The following is a 20952-nucleotide window of genomic DNA, read 5'->3' on the forward strand; positions in this document are numbered from 1 at the left end:
GGCCGTTTCGTTACTACAAGAACTAAATTGTATAATAAAAAATAATTAATAGTGAATAAATTTTTCACCTTACGACCATGTGACGGTAGCGAGTCAGATTCCCCTTAGTGTGGGAAACTACGCCAGGTGAAATTGAAACGTGTGCCAATGTCACAGAGGCCGATTTAAAAAACCTTTTGTCATTGTATGTACATCGGTGTAATAATTTCCGTTTTTATTATAGATACTAAAATGGCAGCTCCTGTAGCCCAATTTACTACTCAGTCATCCTGGTTTTGAAGTTTGTACATAATTCACAGATACTTTGAACAAATAAAGATAAAAGCAAGAATTAGCGAACCCACTTACCGGTGTAGCGCCGCTGCAGCGGGCAGTACGGCAGAGGCGCGGCGTGAAATGTTATATCACGTGAGTTCACTTCGCCAGGATGGTAGTATTCCACCTGTCCAATGTGCATTGCGTCTCACTCTCCCATTAAGCAAAAATGTGAGACGCAAATACACATTGGACAGAGGAATACCATCCTTAGGAAGTATTTCTTTGTACTAAATGATTTACCTCATTTATAGATTGAAACAAACAGTTACAGAAAAATATTTATTAATCATTCAATCATTACATGGAATGAAGGCAAATTAAAATTCTTACGCCTAATTATTGTAACAATACAGATCACTCGTAATCTTGTTTAGTAACCAGCTTTTTCCGTTTTAAGAAAAAGTGACTTACTCGTTTTTTTTTCACGATTAAACATAACGAGTTTTTTTATAACATAACGACAAAATATAACGTAAAAGGGGCCCATTGAAAAGTATGGTTATGGAACCCACTGCCATAAGAACAAACGATTAAAATAAAACATAACAAATAACCAGCTTCGATTGGCATGGACAAACATTAATGGAGGATTAATTTCTGGTAAAAATCATACCATCGCAATTCTCAGATTTAACAATTTATCAATCATTCATATCATATTAGTCTTAAAATACACAATATATTCAGAGGAACCTTGATCTCACTATTTTTATTTTTTGTAAAGAGGTAGACACCAGTGGAGTATTACGTGAAGTTCCGTATGAAAAAGGTAACATAAATTGCGACTCTGTTCATGAACGCAGTATAAAAAGTAGATGGTTCCGTTCATAAAACAATAATAAGGTAGTTCAAGATATAGTTGATTAAACCAATTTGTCAGTCAGTTAAGAACCAGGAAAACTATACTCATCCTTTTCTTTTCGGTGCTATTACTAGTGTAAGACACAGTATAAATACAGTATGATTCTCTCTGTCTATGATTGAAATGAGACAGTCCGTTGACAAACTATAGTAATGTAGTTACAGAGTATACAAATAGTTGCTTCAGTAAGTCGAAGTAGTGATGTGATGGCTTGTGTGTGTGTGTGATGTAGCCATAGATTACACAACAGACGCTCTAATACTTGTAGTTGAACTTCATCTGCAGGAGGTACTTGACGTTCACCTGCGCCACGTCGTATACGATGAATCTGAAGCTGTGCTAAGGATAATATTCTATTACGTAATATCATAGTAATATAATTAGCAGCTGGGCAGATAACAATAGAAAGGCACAGGATAATGTTACCAGAAATATCCGAGAGAACAGAAATTGAATTTTTTTTATACATACCTGTGGAACATTATCTAAACAAAAATCAAATCGCTCAATCCGTTCGTGACGAACGAATGAACGTGAATGTTACCACAAAGAGTATATAGATTCGTGCAGCACGATCTGTTCTAGCTGTTAAATTTGAGGCTACGTTTTGTACTAATTTAGGCGCCTTTGTAATTCCTTTGGCTATGGTTTTAGATTAAAAAGGGTGTTCGTGGTACTTAAGCCCTTTTAATAAAAATAGAAGATTTTTTGAAAAAAAAAAAATATGAATTGCTCAACCCATCACATTCAAAACAATTTTCTTGAAAAGTATATATAAAACTATACTTCCTTTTTTTTTTGTACGTCCGGTTCCAAAGTTACGAGGAATTGAAAAGTATTACGATTTCATAATCATCATTGAATATTTCTAACCCCAATACCAAAGTAAAATTTGTACAATATTATCTACACATTCACCAACCATTGAACATCCCGTATCTCCAATCGAACAAGGTTCACAAAAGTCACCATAAACATCAAGTATTGTATGAAAGGATACTCGTTGTACAGCAGGGAAGTATTGATGTCCCTGGTCTGGGGCTTGCCGAGCGGCACCACGGTCCCGCAGTCTAGCGTCTTGTTCATGGCGGGGTCGGGCTGCGTGCGGCCCTGACCCCACGTGCTGTGCGTGGCGGCCGGCAGCTTCTCGATGTACGTCGCCGCGGTGCACTCTTTCCTGTGGACGACACGGTTAGGTTATGTTAGGTACAGATGTGCAAGTTGCGGAAAGTTTCAAAAACGTTAGAATAGTTCTCGGAAACTTTCCTTTTGGAAACGAAAAATTTCTATCTCCATACAAAAATATGAGAAGATTTCGAAGTTTTTCAATGTGGAAATTTCGCACTTGTGGAAACTTTCCGACGGCACATCAGTTGCAACAAGTGTAGAGACATGAAACTGTCGGCGCCGTTTTCAATTTAGAAATCCATCTCCATACAATTTTTACCTGCGTAATTTAAAATAAGAAATTATAAGAAACTGTTTGTGAAGCTTTTTGTTTCGTCTATTCTATTCTTAAACTTTTTCGGACCACCGCTCATCATCATATATATAAAATTGAAAAACCAGAACGGGATAAAAAACGAGGGAAGAAGCGAGATGGCGCCTTACAAATTTCTAAAAAAGTTTTTGACACGTTTCTCGAATACGACGCACGTATGATAAGAAAAACCTGTTCAAATCAATTATCTACATATGGGAATAGAACTAGACCATAAAAACTATCGCTTCCGATGCGTATTTAATTTACAATAAGGAAAAGAAATTTTCATAAAAATCTTCATCGGCCATTTCTCGGCAACTCTCGGTTGCTTTCGTTTGGCGGTGCTACAGATTAGACCAAATAATCCGTAAGTTAAAGTAAACTAAATTATGTTTGTCATGTTGGTATACAGGTATTTCTGAGTTTTTTTACACAAAGTAAAATAAAAAGTGCTGTTAACCTCAACCTTGGTCTATAGAGCCCATACGAGTGATTTATGTCATATATGACTTATCATTCTTATCAATCAAAGTAATTACTATATTATTATTATCAATTTGTATTTTGTTGTTTTAAATTTATTTTTGAGTTATATTATTCAGATTGACTTTCACGGCTTCGGCAAACATTGCCATTCGTCCGGGGAACGGGCTAAGAATGCTGAGATGGGCCAAAAATACAAAGTTGATAGTAAGTTATGTAGGAAGATTAAAGTGCATGTTCAGATGTTATTGAGCGACCTGATAAAAATAAGCAAATGTACAGTCAGCAGTCGGTCAAATATCGTAATATAATTTTGTTGCCATAGAAATAAGGATGTGGTCCGATATAGTGGCGAAATATTGAGAGACAAAAGCGGCTAAATTCAGTGGTGGCTCGGACATTTAGAGAGAATGGGAGAGGATCGTGCCGTGAAGAGAGCGCAGGTACTTGAGACAACAAAATGGGAGACGCCCGAGTGGACGTCCTAGGTACCGCTGAGACGACGTAGTTGTTCAAGACCTGCTCAACCTCGGCCATGGCGACTGGCGAGAGCTATCGCAAGACCGAGAGGACTAGACTACCTATGTTTGTATGAAAAGGCGTTTTAAGGGCGGTGGTCGTCCATATTCGTCTTAAGGCGAAAATTAATCTAATGAACGTTTTTGCAACTAGGCTTATAAGAACAAATAATAATTTTATCTTGAAACAAGTTTTAAATAAATACGTGTAGATGAAAAAATACAATCTTGCCTTTTATCAAAGACATATGTAACTTCGTATAAGACGAATAAAGTCTAAGGAAAAAACGTGCCTCGGAATTCAAGTAAAAGTCATTCTCGAATAGATGCCGCACACACCTTTAGCCTATCCTCGGCTAGATGGCGTGACGACACCGTTTCATATTTAACCATTTTAACACATAGATATCAGTGAATGAACATGGATCAAAATGATATAAAAATAATGAAATCATTTATCCATATATATACATTCTTTGATAACTTTATACGTTTTCATTTTGAGTTTTAGTCGTGTGTCGATAGATGGCAGTAAATTTACAGTGACTACAAAATTTACAATGACAGGACCCCTCTATACTATCTATTCTTTTTGCTTTTATCAAATCACATCATTTTTTGACAAATTGCGAATTGAGTTATCCAAATAACGGCTACAAATAAGAAATCCCTATCACAGTTTTAAACCATGGCAGGGTTGAATACATAATAATGTCGGTATTTAACTAAACATAAGACGAACTCTTTATTTCATTTACGCGAGCGGAGCTGCGGGCCCGTCTAGTTTAGGTATAAAAACTAATTTCAACGCCTACCATCACGAAATATATATAGTGTTAACTCCATATAACGTCACTCGATATAACATCCACATTTTTGGCTCTACTTGGTTTAGTTTAAATTAATTTATGTCTATATAACGAAAACTCTCTAAAGCAGCGGTCGGCAACCTTTTTTTGCGTAGTTTTAGTAGCGCAGTTAACGATGAGTAAGTTGACGCGGGCCGCACTTTGTTAATATTTATGACTTTATCAGACATTGTCGTTTCTCAATATTACATAGCCAGAGAGGCTCGCAGGCCGCAAGTGACAGTTTCACGAGCCGCATGCGGCCCGCGGGCCGCAGGTTGCCGACCGCCGCTCTAAAGCATCAAAAAACATCCGGTCCGCCGGTTGAGTGTCGCTATACAGAGTTTACACTGTATATAAAAAAATATATTTTAAAATAACATCTGTGAAAGGGCAATAATAGTGGACCCACGCTGGCTGTTATATAACATTGTGAGACAGGGACACCATGATAGTATTCATAGAGTTTTATTAAGTAGAGTCAGAATTTAGTAATATTGACTAAAGTAGCATGACTCACATGTTGCCCAGAGCGACCTCAGCTAACAGCATAACGCCTAGGGGGCTGTTCTTGCTGGTGCAACAGTAGTTGGCCGACTTGGACACCATGTCGGCGAAGTAGATGCCTTTGCCGAACATGTAGCCGGTCACCGGCGCCTCCGGCGGCGCGATACGTAGACCTAAGTCGACAGAGGAACAATAGTACAGCATAAAACTACGTTGACAATAGTTTTCAAACAAATACAAACAAGGGGGCAAAGTTGTTGTTTAACCTCTCGTGCTAATATTGATACCCGAGCAAGCTAAAGATTCCAAAATTGAACCACGAGCGTAGCGAGTGGTTTGAAAAATGGAATCTCGTGCGTTGCGAGGGTTTCGAGGCACGAGGGTTAAACAAATTTTGCCCCACAGAGCAAAACACACACGGCGCGATTCGGGAAATGAATTAGAGATTCACTAGATATGAAATAGTAAAGATATGTGCCGTTAAACGGCAAAGGGTACCTTATGGTGGCCGCAATAATATTGGAGCGGCATTAATAATAGCGTAAGCGCCAACCGCCATAAGATACCTTTTGCCATAGAACGTCACTATTTCATATCTAGTGAATCTCTAATTCATTTCCCGAATCGCGCCGACAACAATGAAACACAAAATTTTTCACCAAACAAACACAAGGAGAATAATAACTGTAAAACATCTAACCAAATAGATTTAAAATGAATGTTATTAAATATTTATTCAAAATCATCATTTAAAAGTAAATTATACCAGCCAACAAAAGGAAACAACTCAAATTTTGCATTTGATTACTTTGGTGTGGATAAAATGTGGATGATGATGTCATGTGGATAAAATACAACTTTCACATCAGTTTTTGAACAATCAAGAGAGCCTTTACCAGCTGGTGTGGTGAACAATTTTTTTAAGGCTTATTTTTTTTTCCACTAACCCTGCGACAGGATGCCCGCGAAGTTGGTGACGCGCGAGCCGTGCCACAGCAGACGGCGGTTGTGCAGTTTCCGGAACGGCTTGTAGCGCTTATCCTCGCCCTCACGCACCACTTTGAATACCTGACGAAATATATTCATTATCACCCTTCACTAATAACATATATTTAAGTTTATGCGTTCAAAATCGCTTTGGTGAGAAGTGTGGATTAAGAAAAATGGCGGCTATAGCCGTATTTAAAAGCGTACATATCTTAAGTATATTCATCCTCGTTTGTCCTATCATGTAAACAAACACTTCTCAAAGACATTATCACACTTTTCTCTGGAATCACACAATAATCATTACATAAAATGTTATTGTATACTTAAAGAGACTCACGAAGTATGAAATCAAACAAATAACCACTGAAAAATATCATATCTAAAAAGATTCTCATTAATAATCGCAGTAACGAACGGATCACCTCAAAAACATCTGACATTACGATGTCTAGATTGTCTATGAATCGTATTGTTGGAATGACACTTTGACGTCACGTTTGTTTACTATGTTTACATGATAAGACATGTAAGGATGAATACACTTTACCTCCTGTATCTCGAGCGTGTAGTTGGAGTGTGTGGCGGCGTGGGTGTTGGCGGTGTATGTGGCGATCAGCTGGAACTCCGGCGAGCCCTTGTCCACGGGCGCGATCTCGGCCTTCAGTTTCAGGTAATGGGACTCTATCGGGCTTGTGGTCTCGTTCGCGTCTGCAAGTTTATCTTACGTCAGTGGTGTTTATCGTATGTGATAAGAAATTATTATTGGTCGGAACGAAATTATCTTATTTATTTTTTAATTATCAATTCTCACATGGCGACCCTGCCCAAAATACCAGGGCCTTTCGTTAATGACCCTGATACCTGTACTTAAGTTATTGGTGGTAATTACTGGGATTTTTCTTTCTCAGTTTGTAAACAGATGAGAAACAAATCTTAGTTGTTACCGCCGATAACAACTTGGTGGTAACTAGTGGGAATAGCCTGTTGCTACACTTGTTACCTGATTTAAGCAGACTGTAGGCGATCTCGATCTCCAGCAGGTTGTCCAGCATCTCCGTCTTGGCCTTGATGGCCTCCACGTTGTCCAGCAGCGGCGGATTGTTCACGCCGAAATTGTGCGGCACGAGCGTGTAGAACCTGCATATACATGATCGTTATTACTATAATACAACTTTTTTTTGCGTAAACGAGGGGCAAAATGCAATTTAGACATATCGATAAGCCAGTCAAAGATAAATATATAAAATAAATTTATATAATGAGTTGTAACTCACCGATATTTTTGCCTATTTGTTTACTAGTATTTAGTATAAGTATACTAAATACAAGTAAACGTAAGCAAAATTATTATTATAAACCGACCGACCGTTTATTGACGACCGGTCTGGCCTAGTGGATAGTGACCCTGCCTGCGAAGCAGATGGTCCTGGGTTCGAATCCCAGTAAGGGCATTTATTTGTGTGATGAACACTAATATTTGTTCCTGAGTCATGGCTGTTTTCTATGTATATAAGTATGTATTTATCTATATAAGTATGTATATCGTCGCCTAGCACCCATAGTACAAGCTTTGCTTAGTTTGGGGCTAGGTTGATCTGTGTAAGATGTCCCCTAATATTTATTTATTTATTTATTTTATTTATAAAGTAAACTGGGACTATAATAAAAGAATTACCTATTGGTAGCGTCAATGATTTTGTTCTGGCTGGCCTCGCCCTTGTTCAGCAGACCGAGCAGCTCGGACAACACCTTGTATCCAGCTTTAACTTGCTTCTTTGACAGTTTTCCCAATGGCATCTTCTCTGTGTCCAGCTAAAAAATACCAATTGTTTCATTTGGTTGGTAACTGTATCATTAAGAGGCCCACAGATTACCAGTTCGTCGGATGATATCAGCCTGTCAGTTGTTCGGAGCTGTCAAATTTTGCGTTTAATTGACAGGCCGATATCGTCCGGCGAACTGGTAATCAGTGGGCCCCTTTATACACCATAACCATAAAGGAGATAAAATCTAGCTGCTGTTAAAAATACATAATTATGTTCTGTACATATACCACCGACAATTCATTATTTAAGTGCCCGCAGTTTCACAATAGTTACAGTCGCCATCAGATATGTCTAAACTCTCGAGTCTGTTATCACAATATTATATTTATGTAGGTACTTCTTGCATTAAATACCAATAGTATTTAATGCAAGAAGTACCTACATAATAAGAACGCTATGAAAAAGGCATCATCTACGTCCACGTCAAGTGTTTATATCTCTGGTACAGTTTAAATCAATATGTGTAATCAATAAAGGAAACATACCTCGAACTCAAGCAATGTCTTTTTCATGACAGAAATGTCGAAGATGTGCGTGATCAGCTTCTGAACCGGCATCGGCAGCTTGCACGCCGTGTCGGTGTGTAGCGGCGCCGCTTTCGACTCTTCCTCCTCGTAGTCCACGTCCACTGGGTAATATGCACCTGGCACCTGGGTAGTATGAAACGTACCTCGAACTCGAGCAGTGTCTTCTTCATGACAGAAATGTCGAAGATGTGCGTGATCAGCTTCTGAACCGGCATCGGCAGCTTGCACGCCGTGTCGGTGTGTAGCGGCGCCGCCTTCGACTCCTCCTCCTCGTAGTCCACGTCCACTGAGTAATATGCACCTGGCACCTGGGTAGTATGAAACGTACCTCGAACTCGAGCAGTGTCTTCTTCATGACAGAAATGTCGAAGATGTGCGTGATCAGCTTCTGAACCGGCATCGGCAGCTTGCACGCCGTGTCGGTGTGTAGCGGCGCCGCCTTCGACTCCTCCTCCTCGTAGTCCACGTCCACTGAGTAATATGCACCTGGCACCTGGGTAGTATGAAACGTACCTCGAACTCGAGCAGTGTCTTCTTCATGACAGAAATGTCGAAGATGTGCGTGATCAGCTTCTGAACCGGCATCGGCAGCTTGCACGCCGTGTCGGTGTGTAGCGGCGCCGCCTTCGACTCCTCCTCCTCGTAGTCCACCTCCACTGGGTAGTATGCACCGGGGACCTGAAATAGACAACTAATTATTAGTGTCCAAATGAAACACGGTTTTTTGCCGTTCGGTTTAGCTCTAGTTGCGGTCGAAACCGAACCTGCGGCCGAAACTGCCGAAACCGAAACCACTACCGAAAATACAATCTCGTAAGTTTCGGCGCGGCTGAAAGGTTCGGCAGTTATTTGGCTGAAACCGAATCTTCGGCCGACTAAAAGCAAAGACAAAGGTTGCTTTTGCGGATGTGGGTGGATGTTTAATTCATTTTAAGGTCATGCCGTTTGGTCTGGTTACCGCCTCATGCACCCAACAGCGGCTCGTGGGCGACGTGATTTATACAAAAGGAAATAAAATTTGGGCATATCTGGAGGATATCCATATTTGAAGAAAGTAATATTGATTTGCAAGGCGGCCTAATATATGTATAATATATTTACAAACAAATCATAATCAACTCTTTTTCTTGCACAATAGGTTCAAATTTCACTGGATTTTTTTTTGGGATTATATTTTGTTTAACAAAATTGTGTGACATAAAGCCACATTGATATGACATACCTTCCTAATGTGTTTCCTGTTCGGATCCCAGTAGTTCTCCGTTTTCTCCTCGAAGAGCTCCTCAAACTTCATAATGGCCTCGTCCGCGGAGCGGCAGTCTTCGAGCTTGTTGCTGCCGATGGTCGTTCCGATGCGGCCCCACGCGCGGAAGAACCAGTACCTATGTAATACACAAATTATTATAAACTTGAGAAAACGGATGGAGATCAGAATGTGAAGAGCGTACCTAGGCCGCCTAGTAGGAAGGCGTCTTGCCTGACGCCCTAGGTATCGCTGGAGCAACATGGTGGAGGCGGATCTGCGAGTCAACAATTGGCGAGAAGTAGGCGCAGGACCGAGAAAAGTGGCGCTGTCTTGTGTCGTAGACCAAGTCTCATTTTGGGTCACTGAAGACCTTGACTTCGTCCGTATAAAAGTCGTTAAACAGCCTCACCCTCTCCTATACTCCCTTATGGGTGTTCTTATTGTAACACGTTTGAAGTGCCGTATGTGAAATATAAATCCCTTATAGCCTGGTAAAGGGTTATACATAATCCAAACAAAAAAAATACCTTGAAGAACGGACAAGTACGTGTGATAATTTGCCACAACAATGGCAGACAAAAATTACAATTTTTCCTGTCACTATCGGAGAACAACATGCGGTCGCGTTATATATGGGCCATTCTTGTCTACTGGCTGTCCCTGTCACATCTTACAATTAGTAAGGGCCACCCCACATCTGGCGTCTTTCGGGCGTCGGTCAGCGCTATGGAAAATGACGTCGCTGCGCAGTTGCGTCGACGTTGCGTCGAGCAGGGCCATAGAGTTGTAGACGCCGACGAGACGCCGACGCTCGAAAGACGCTAGATGTGGGGTGGCCCTAAGATACGTACTTCTGTCGTCTGTTTCAAGCACCTGCATCTTGTAGTAGGAGTTCTTCTGCGCCACGACGTCTGTCTTGCCCAGGACTACCGTGTATTTAGTGCCCATATCGTCGCGGTATACGTGGGCCACGTCAAGACCACTCTTGTCTACTGGCTGTCCCTGTATAATATCTTACAACTAAGATACGTACTTCTTTCTATCGTCTGCTTCAAGCACCTGCATCTTGTAGTAGGAGTTCTTCTGCGCCACGACGTCTGTCTTGCCCAGGACTACCGTGTATTGAGTGCCCATATCGTCGCGGTATACGTGGGCCACGTCAAGACCACTCTTGTCTACTGGCTGTCCCTGTATAATATCTTACAACTAAGATACGTACTTCTTTCTATCGTCTGCTTCAAGCACCTGCATCTTGTAGTAGGAGTTCTTCTGCGCCACGACGTCTGTCTTGCCCAGGACTACCGTGTATTGAGTGCCCATATCGTCGCGGTATACGTGGGCCACGTCAAGACCACTCTTGTCTACTGGCTGTCCCTGTATAATATCTTACAACTAAGATACGTACTTCTTTCTATCGTCTGCTTCAAGCACCTGCATCTTGTAGTAGGAGTTCTTCTGCGCCACGACGTCTGTCTTGCCCAGGACTACCGTGTATTGAGTGCCCATATCGTCGCGGTATACGTGGGCCACGTCAAGACCACTCTGGTCTACTGGCTGTCCCTGTAACATCTTACAATTAGTAAGATACGTACTTCTTTCTGTCGTCTGCTTCCAGCACCTGCATCTTGTAGTAGGAGTTCTTCTGCGCCACGACGTCTGTCTTGCCCAGGACTACCGTGTATTTAGTGCCCATATCGTCGCGGTATACGTGGGCCACGTCAAGACCAAACTTGTCTACTAGCTGTCCCTGTATAATATCTTACAACTAAGATACGTACTTCTTTCTGTCGTCTGCTTCCAGCACCTGCATCTTGTAGTAGGAGTTCTTCTGCGCCACGACGTCTGTCTTGCCCAGGACTACCGTGTATTTAGTGCCCATATCGTCGCGGTATACGTGGGCCACGTCTTCCAGACCACTGTCGGGGTCTACAGCTGTACCACCTGTAGACATCATATTGATTATAATAGCTAATTTATGGATGCGTTTGTCGCATGATAGAAAAGTGTTCACCTCTTATTAAACCAAAAAAATTATAAAAAGATGGAAGTTACATAAACGAAACTATGATGCGCCTACCGTAGAAGGTTACACGGGAAATAAAGAAAAATAAAATAAAGTAGACATAGGCGTGTCCACACAGAACGAGCCGCCTCGCGAGGAAATTGCCGCGCGAAGCAGTTCGGTCGGTGGCGACGTGCCTCGGCCGCATTGCCTCTGGCTCGATCCATGTGGAGCCGGCTACTAAAAAAGCGAGAAATAAAAAAAAAATACAATTTATGTTATGCGTCTTCTAGCCTCCTGGCATTTTTGCAGTTTTTAATTAGGAGCCTTTCTTTATTCCATTCATTATAGTTCAAAAACCGATTTGAATTTGTCCTTTTAAAAGGACATCGGGAATTTGGAGGCTAGATTTGAATTTCGCGCCTTTTTTGTGACGGTAATGGTTGGTTAGGTTAGGGATAGACAATAGTTATTTACTGTGAACCATTTATTTTCTTGCAAGTGAACATTCAACAGGTCGAGAGTAACTTTCAGACCGAAAATAAAAAGACCCTAACCATATGGTTTTTAATTAAAACCAAAATATTACTTTGCTAATCCGCGTAAAAAGATAACGTGCTAGTCAATCAGTGCTAACCCGTTATACTTACTTGCGTATTTTTGCATGAATTAATGTTCCCACCCTCCCACCGCAAAAATAAATACGCAAATAAATATAACAAGCCACCACCAAAAGAATAGTACTCCAATGTCTTCTGTCACCACGCACCGTAGAAGCCAAGAAGTATGGATTATTTCACATACACTGCGATATATAGATGGTCAAGCAAATCTTGTCAGTAGAAAAAGGCGCGAAATTCAAATTTTCTATGGGACGATATCCTTTCGCGCCTACATTTTTCAAATTTGCCGTCTTTTGCTAGCTTACAAGTAAATATATTTAACAGTTTAATTTACTAATAAGTACCCACCTTTGAGTTTCAGTTTGGTGGGTGCAGATTTCGTGGACTTGTACATACTACCAGACTTATGAATAGATTTTCCATCAATTACATCTTGTGGCACTCGCTTTGCTGGCTGTACAAATGAAATATAAAAAATAAATAAATAAAACGCTTTGCATTTTGCAAGTACTAAAAGCAAAATTTCAAACTGAACTCGAGTAGACCTTATGTCGTTGTAATAAGAATTGTGAATAGTCCGTTATTTGTGTCAATAATGGTATTTGTATGTATACCCATTAGAGAAATGTGCTACTTACATCGGATCCCCAATCAGCAATGTTGTGTTCCTTGATCAGCTCGAGAGTCTTGGTTATTGATCCCTTCTCTGGGTCAATCAGATCGAAAAAGCTTGGTTCCACAACCTACAATAAGTATTAATGGTAAGATGATATTAATTGCATATCAAAATTTTATTGTCTAAGGGCCGGTTGCACCAACCGCAGTTGACAGACTGACTAACTTCAGGTCACTCAGCAGTGAAGTATGAGATTTCCCATACATTAATATTTAGCGAACTCTTTAACGGTGAAAGACGGTTTGGTGCAACCGACCTCAAGAAAGGCACAAAGGCAGGCCATGTTATTTGCCAACAGAGAAATCGACACAGTAAAACAGTAGTCACGATGACGTAAATGTCGTTATACGAAATATCATTTCCGACATGGCCATCTTAAAATTTTGCATGTCCTCTGGTTCATTAGCACTGTTAAACAACTGGAATAAGCTGGATGGTTTATCTTATGCAATTCATCCTCAGATGTTTGGTCAGTGTATAATATTAATACGATAAATAAATATCCGTTCAAATTCTGCCGACCACAATAACCAACAGAAGCACAAAACTACTCAGCAAGTAGAATTATTTATTCTCCAACTTAAACCTACCTCGATATCAGCCCTCTGTACTTCCTCCATCTTGCTGTTCATCTTCTCGAGCTCACCCTTAGAAGACACAACAGCAGCGAGTGTATCTGTGATCTTGCTCGTCACCAGCCCGCCCAGCTTGAGGATGTGGTGTTTCAGCTTCTCCTTGTCGGTCTTCAGCCTGCCGTATATGAAGAATTGGAGGTTCTTCAGCGGTGGGATTGGAATGTTTTTCTTGATTCTGAGGACAAATGGGTGGACAAAATTCAGTTTCTTGAAAAGGTCTCATGATTCGAAATAGCTATTATGATTTTGTTTTTTTTTAGAGATTAAAGTCAATTTTGAATAGGCTTTATAAAAAGGTTTTTTTTTTTCATTCAGTATACACGCACACGACACACAAACACCATAGATGGCACACGCACGCCCTTCTTGGGCTTGAACTTTGCAAGCCCCGCCCGTCATTGAACGCAGCGGGCACCTTCATGGCTTTGCGCTTCGGCTCTTTAGTCACGTAGCTACACTATTAACGTATTAGTACTTACTCGTCTTGAGGCTCTTCTTTCTTGACAATGATCTGCGGCGGCGGCGCGCCGTTCTCGAAGAGCCGCACGCCCTTCTTCGGCTTGAACCTTTTGAAGGCCCCGCCGTCCTTGAACGCGGCGGGCACCTTCATGGGTTTGCGGTTCGGCTCTTTAGTCACGTAGCTGCATTTTGTCCATTCGCTTACGTCACCTGAAAATATCTTATTATAGTAAACTGGCTTTCTTAACTTTAAAATATTAAAAGGTAACTACACATTATGCTAGACTTAGTTAACCCCGGAATAGTAATACTTAAGTCATTTTTTGGTATTAGTAACAAGTTGGTGTTTTGTGAATAAATAAACATCAAATATTAAGTATATTCAGGTGTACCTGTACACTTGTAACCAAAGGTATCGAGCACAAGCTGACCCTTGCACTCGGGGCAAGGTTCCAGCGCCCCAAACGCCATAATATCCGCCAGCAGGTCACGGCACTGCGGGTTACATAAATAGTACATTATTGTCGAGGCTCGGAAGTAGCTACTTGCAGGCTGAGGATTGGGAGTCCGTTTAATTGAATCCGAAGCCAGCAAGTAGCCTTCCAGCCGAGTCATATATAGTGCTTTTCTCAAAAATGGTGCAAGAAATATAAATATCATAGAAATATTTTACAAAAGCAACATTCTTAGGTATATATTTTCACAGAAAAAAGTAGAAACAATTGAAAAAATCAGCTTTGCCGCCTTTTTATTTTTTTAATAAAAAAGTAGAAGTGTATTTTTCTGCCGAAAATACGCCAACCTATTTGAGACAGCTAAATAGTCGCGGTACTAATCATCTGTTTGGCTGTTTAATGGGCCTGTGCCTTCATTTGATATGGCAATTTCAACTTTTAAAAAGTTTGGAACTCGACAAATAATGGAATTTGTATGCAACATTGCAGTCCCAAAATCGAGACTGCAATGTTTTTAACTTTTTAATTTTTGACTGACCATAAACTACGCGCTTCGCGACCTATTTTTTAAACGGCAAAGTCGACTTTGCCGTCCATTTTTGAGAAAAGGAATGTTAAATACCAAACATATAATTTGCTTGTAGAAAAGCACAGTCTATGAAAAAATCGTACTACTGATTTTGATAACAGAACTAGATAGCTTTTAATGGCGCAATGGCATAATTTTTTGGAGTTTCATAATTTCGGAAATTTTCAGAACTCCGTGCTCGCGATGGCTTCCAGCAGCGGCCGCGGTATATACATACCCCCCCTATATATGCCCTGAATCACTGATTATCACTTACTTCATTGTTGCCGGGCACAACCTTCTGGTTATTAGCTTCCAGAATGTCCTGGATGTCTCTCTTGCTGTAATCCTGCAGGGCATCCCTGTACTTGAAGAACAACTTATTTTGCGCTGCAAGTTTCTTCTCTAGTTCTTTTTCTTCTTCTAACTCTTTCTCATCCTTAGGTTCTGCTTTTAGTTTCTTTATTGGAACTTCTTCACCTTTCAGTGGTCTAAAACAAACGAAGAATAAAACTATAAAAAAATACAAGTGTCTACTAAAAAAAATTGACAGAAGAGCTTTAAATATAGAATGGTGTTTTTTAACCTATAGATGGATATGTCGCGACACCCTAGGCCTCTATAAGGGCGTACAAGGTGTTTGCATAGCCTTAGTCAAACTGAGAGTTAATGAACAAGTTGAAAAATACTGTCTTCACTTTTTCTGTCCCTATGTCCTTACGACCAAAGCATCACTCACTTAATTGCTTCCTTAACCATTTTCTGGTCATCCTTCTTCAAGTTGTTGAAGCCAGGCAGGTCCTCCCCGCCGGCCATGTAGAGCAGCTCGCCCCGGGCCTCGGCGAAACACTTGACATGGTGCCATAGTGGCTGCCCACCATACTTTTGTCCGATTTCTGTGTCATACACAGTTTTCGAAATACGGACTTCATCCTGTTAATATAAATTGAAAGAATTATTTAAATTTTTAGAATAAATCTTCTGTAAGACCCAAACTTAATTATATTGTACACCAGCAGCTAAACGAGATAGAGATAGGATGGGTAAAGAATGTCAAAATGAATTATTCTGGTTTTAAAGCAAGGAGACATGCCTCTTAAGCAGCCTGTGCATTTTATCTTTAGTGTTAAAAAAAGGATGGATGTGTTACCTTACAAATCTTAATATCACAGTGTTTGCAGGTAGCTCTGCTCGACTTGGAGTACTCTATGAAGAAATCCTTGAGGGCTGCAAGACTTGCAGCAGCAGAAGCGTCCCCATTGGCTCTCTTCTTACCCTTGCCCTTGCCTTTGCCTTTTTCTACTGGCATCACTATCCCAGTTAGGTTTTCTGTGTATAAAAAATGTTAAATAGAAAATATGGTCAAATATGGCTAAAGGTACCTTTATGGTGATCGGTGCTTACGTCTCGTAACACCTCATCAGAATCGGCGTCACAAAAGCGTTGCCAGCTGATGGGTTAAGAGGGAGTAGTTGATATGGCCGATGGCCCAGGGGAGGGGCATAAAATTAATTACAAATTTTATTCTCTTTCGGGCAGCTGCCTCTAGCGACGCCCATGGAACATTGTAAATTTAACACCAATATAGCATTGACACAAACCGCAGTAAGGTACCTTTTGAGTTAATAGGAAGGATAAGTGACTTGAATGAGAGCAATTCCTCTAAAAAACAGTCCTTGCAATGAAAATTGAATGTAAACATGTACCTTAAAATAATCCATTTGTTTTTGAGATACCACCTTTTAGCTGTGGGTGGTATTCCACCTGTCCAATATCTTGGTCCAATGTCATGGTGTCACTCTCTCATTAAGCAAAACGTGAGACAAAATAGACATTGGACTAATAAATTAGACAGGTGGAATACCACCCTTAGCAGGGATGAGTTACATGCCCTGTGGCGTCACCGCACGCATGGCTGTACTGTATGCAAAATCATGAAAAATATTTTTTTTTCATTATTTACACTGTTAAGAAACGTGTTAATTGGTGTAGTTGGCATACCTTATAAAATAAAAATAAAAAGCCTTTTTATTCCGTAAACACTTGTACAAACTATTTTTAAGCTAAATACTATTTTGTGATAATCTAGTAGTGTTAGGACCCCTTCCGGGTATAGGCCTCCTCCAACCTTTTCCACCGTTCTCGGTCTTGTGCCTCTGTGAGCCAGTTGCTCGACACTCTCTCTATGTCGTCTGCCCAGCGAGCACGGGGACGCCCAGATCTTCGTTTCCCACATGGTCCCTTCCAGGTAGTTAAACGCTTTGTCCATTTATCATCTGGCATTCTCGCGATGTGACCTGCCCACTGCCATTTGAGTCTTAGTGAGTGTTCGAGAGCGTCAATTACTTTAGTTTTTTCTCGTATATTTTTGTGACGTATTTTATCTATTAACTTAACTTTCAAAATTTTTCTTTCGATTGCTCTTTGACATGCTCTAATCTTGTGTTTAATGTAGCTTGTGTATTTCCACGTTTGACAGCCGTAGTTAAGTGTGGGAAGGAGACACGAATCTAGTACTTTTCATTTTAAATGTAGTGGCAAGGCGCTTAGAAGTATATTTGCCATGCTCCAGAACTTTCTCCATGTTTTATTTACCTGCCTCTCTACTTCTTCCGTGTTGTTATCCGGTCTGAATGATATCTGCTTCCCTAGGTAAATATACTCATTTACAAAGTCTAGCTTCATGTTTTCTATAAATATTTCTTTTTTTACATGATTTGTCATTATTTTAGTTTTTTGGAGATTCATTTCGAGACCGATGTTTTTACTAGCTGCGTGTAGAGTATTGATCATAAATTGTAGCTCCTTCCAACTGCTAGATAGTAGCACTATATCGTCTGCAAAAGCTAAATATGTGAGATATTTTCCGTTTAAGTTGGCATACCTTGTTATAACAAAAGTGTTCAATCAATATACAACCCATGATCCTTTTGAAGTCCATATTTGTTCTAGTTGATAAATGTAAACAATGTTTTAAAGAGGTGAGTAAAAACCACAAAGGTGACCCCAGCAAAAATGATTTATCCCATTAGCGCCCACACCCAGTTTTGGAAACCTACCATTTTCCTAATGCTTTTGGTACAGTTACAATAGAACCTCAAATTAAACGCTGTAACAAAGGTGTACCCAAGTGGCTATAGTTTGTGCAGAAAGAGATGAGTCATGAAATATATGGGATCAAATACATTCTATGACTCTTCTCTTTCACATTGTCACTTCAAAGTTGGTGCTGAGTTAGCTTAGATGGATTCTGGGTGAGAAAAGATTTCTCTGTTGGCGTATAAACAGTATGTTTATAAACACCATGACTTCAATGATTTAGCATTTATAGCAAAATTTTACTAATATTAATGGACTACTAATTATGCAAACATTAGGCATTTTGAATAACAAATTGGAACAGCAAAGGACATAAAGTACTCCAAATATCAAATAATTACGAAAGTATATTTACCAATCGCTTCCTTAATCCTCTTCTGATCTCCATGTCGCAGTTTATTCAAGTTCCCGATGTCGCTCGCGATCTTCGGCCGTTGCTTTCTGAAGAAACACTCTTCGTGGTGCCAGTTAGGTTGTTTAGAATCATGAAACGCGGACTACAAAATAAATTCGATTAGTGCGAGTAGTTTTCAGCGTTTCTATTGGCCCAAAAGTCGACTCTTATACAAAAATGTAATGTGTATAAGGCATACCTGCACCATAACCGCGATTCTTAACGTTCCTTGCTCAATCTTTTGTTTACACCCTTTGCAACCGGCCCGCCCCGATTTAGCATACTCCGCTTGATAAGGTAATTCGGCCATTTTTCAACAAGAAACTTCTATCCAAAAGTTGAAAAACAGATGGAGAAACACGACGAACACGGCGAGGAAAATATAACGAACTTGACAATTTGACTGACAACTCATGGTATAATAATATACTCCGCCTGGTACTCCATTCCCGTCTTTTCTAGGTCACCTAACTGACACGGGCCTACGTCATCATGCGACAGCGCTATATGATAATATGCGATAGCGCTATATATAGCGGCCATGTTGTTGTGACGTAGGCCCGTGTCACTCTGGGAATGGAAGACCATGTTTTATTAGACTATGTGACAACTCAAAATACCAAGAAGGCGCGCCGGCCGGCTGCTGTGGCGCCGTAGAACAAGGTTGCCAGGTGAGCGGAAGTGAATTACCGTACTTATTTAAGTGCCGAAATTATGGTTTGGCAAGCCATTTCCGTCAGTAGAATAAGGCGGCAAGTTTAAAAAATGTAGGTGCGACGGGTTGTCTATACATAGAAAATTAGAATTTCACGCCTTTTTCTACTGACAAAGTTGTTTGACCGGCTATAGTATTTCTTGAGGGTACTTTCAATTAACAATTTAGGTAAAAGTATCGTTATTTATGAAATAGGGAGTTAAATATCAGAACGGAAATTGTATCACAAATCCATTAAAACCCAAATTTCAATTGCTTATCGTAAAAAAATTAAGAAAATCGTACTTGAAACGTAAAATGCTCTAGTGCAGGGCTATAACCGCGAAAATCGAATTTCGCAAATTGTGGGCATTTTTCTCTGTCACTCTAATTACGCCTGCATTGGAGTAAAAATCCACGCAATTTGCGAATTTTGGTTTTGGCGGTAGCCCCTCAGAAACGTATCATTTTCTGCACACCTTTTAGAACAACAATGATCCCTTTTCAAGTCTTTTAGGTCGGCAACCTTTAAGCAGCCAAGGGCAGGCCTATGGAACTCTCCGCGCGAGCTCGGATTTATACCTAGGAATCTGCTACCGTTCACGGTAGAAAAGCAAGCCAGTTGGTTGCCACACGCGCTCACGCACGCACGTCATAGTTACAAGCTACGTAGGTACTATTAAATTTCTTTAATTAAACATGTAGTGCTTATTACGACAAATGTATAGTTAGATATCTATCTATTTGAAATAGGTAGCAAATTTTTAATTTATTCTGGTAAATGTTTATTTAAACGACAGTAAGTTAACTTTACACCGGAAAGTACCTACTCATTTATGCTCTGGTTAATTTAATAGTACATTATTGTCGAGGCTCGGAAGTAGCTACTTGCAGGCTGAGGATTCGTTTTAAACGGACGACCTTGGGAGTCCGTTTAATTGAATCCGAAGCCAGCAAGTAGCCTTCCAGCCGAGTCATATATAGTGCTTTTCTCAAAAATGGTGCAAGAAATATAAATATCATAGAAATATTTTACAAAAGCAACTTTCTTACGTATATATTTTCACAGAAAAAAGTAGAAACAATTGAAAAAATTAGCTTTGCCGCCTTTTTATTTAAAAAAAAAAAAAATAGAAGTGTATTTTTCTGCCGAAAATACGCCAACCTATTTGAGACAGCTAAATAGTCGCGGTACTAATCATCTGTTTGGCTGTTTAATGGGCCTGTGCCTTCATTTGATATGGCCATTTCAACTTTTAAAAAGTTTGGAACTCGACAAATAATGGAATTTGTATGCAACATTGCAGTCCCAAAATCGAGACTGCAATGTTTTTAACTTTTTAATTTTTGACTGACCATAAACTACGCGCTTCGCAACCTATTTTTTAAACGGCAAAGTCGACTTTGCCGTCCATTTTTGAGAAAAATTAATTAAGTACCTGTATTCATGGGTTCTCTATTATTTTTCTTTATTGTATAACATTCGCTTCCAACCGGTACGAATGGAGGTCCAAGGGGGAGGCATATGTTCAGCAGTGGATGTCTTATGACTGAGATGATGACGATGATGATAACATTAATCTCTATGTGGTTTTAAATTACACGAAGTTTTAAAACTAATTCTCGCTAGGATCATTGCGCGGTTTATAAAACGGCGTAATCACTGCGGTTACTACAGGGACATATGACCTTTTAAAATGAGTATTTCGCAAACACTAACGCATAAACGGAATGTTAGG

The 20952-nt window shown here is 40.1% G+C and overlaps 1 protein-coding gene across 1 annotated transcript; it reads right to left on the bottom strand.

Moving 5' to 3' along the window:
• Positions 1 to 583: 583 nt before the first annotated feature.
• LOC134793778 (poly [ADP-ribose] polymerase) lies at positions 584 to 18916 on the bottom strand. Its single transcript, XM_063765444.1, has 20 exons — positions 18719 to 18916; positions 18481 to 18622; positions 16177 to 16355; positions 15766 to 15959; positions 15304 to 15517; positions 14396 to 14498; positions 14024 to 14213; positions 13500 to 13719; positions 12872 to 12976; positions 12582 to 12687; positions 11387 to 11549; positions 9585 to 9744; positions 8876 to 9040; positions 7685 to 7821; positions 7010 to 7146; positions 6557 to 6717; positions 5967 to 6087; positions 5033 to 5192; positions 2181 to 2357; positions 584 to 1508 (listed from the first exon to the last, which is right to left on the bottom strand). Exons 1-20 carry the CDS (start codon positions 18827 to 18829, stop codon positions 1436 to 1438), a joined length of 3018 nt encoding a protein of 1005 aa, XP_063621514.1. The 5' UTR covers positions 18830 to 18916; the 3' UTR covers positions 584 to 1435.
• Positions 18917 to 20952: the final 2036 nt, after the last annotated feature.

This window comes from Cydia splendana, chromosome 9 (genome assembly GCF_910591565.1).
Source record: "Cydia splendana chromosome 9, ilCydSple1.2, whole genome shotgun sequence".
Classification (NCBI taxonomy): Eukaryota; Metazoa; Arthropoda; class Insecta; order Lepidoptera; family Tortricidae; genus Cydia; species Cydia splendana.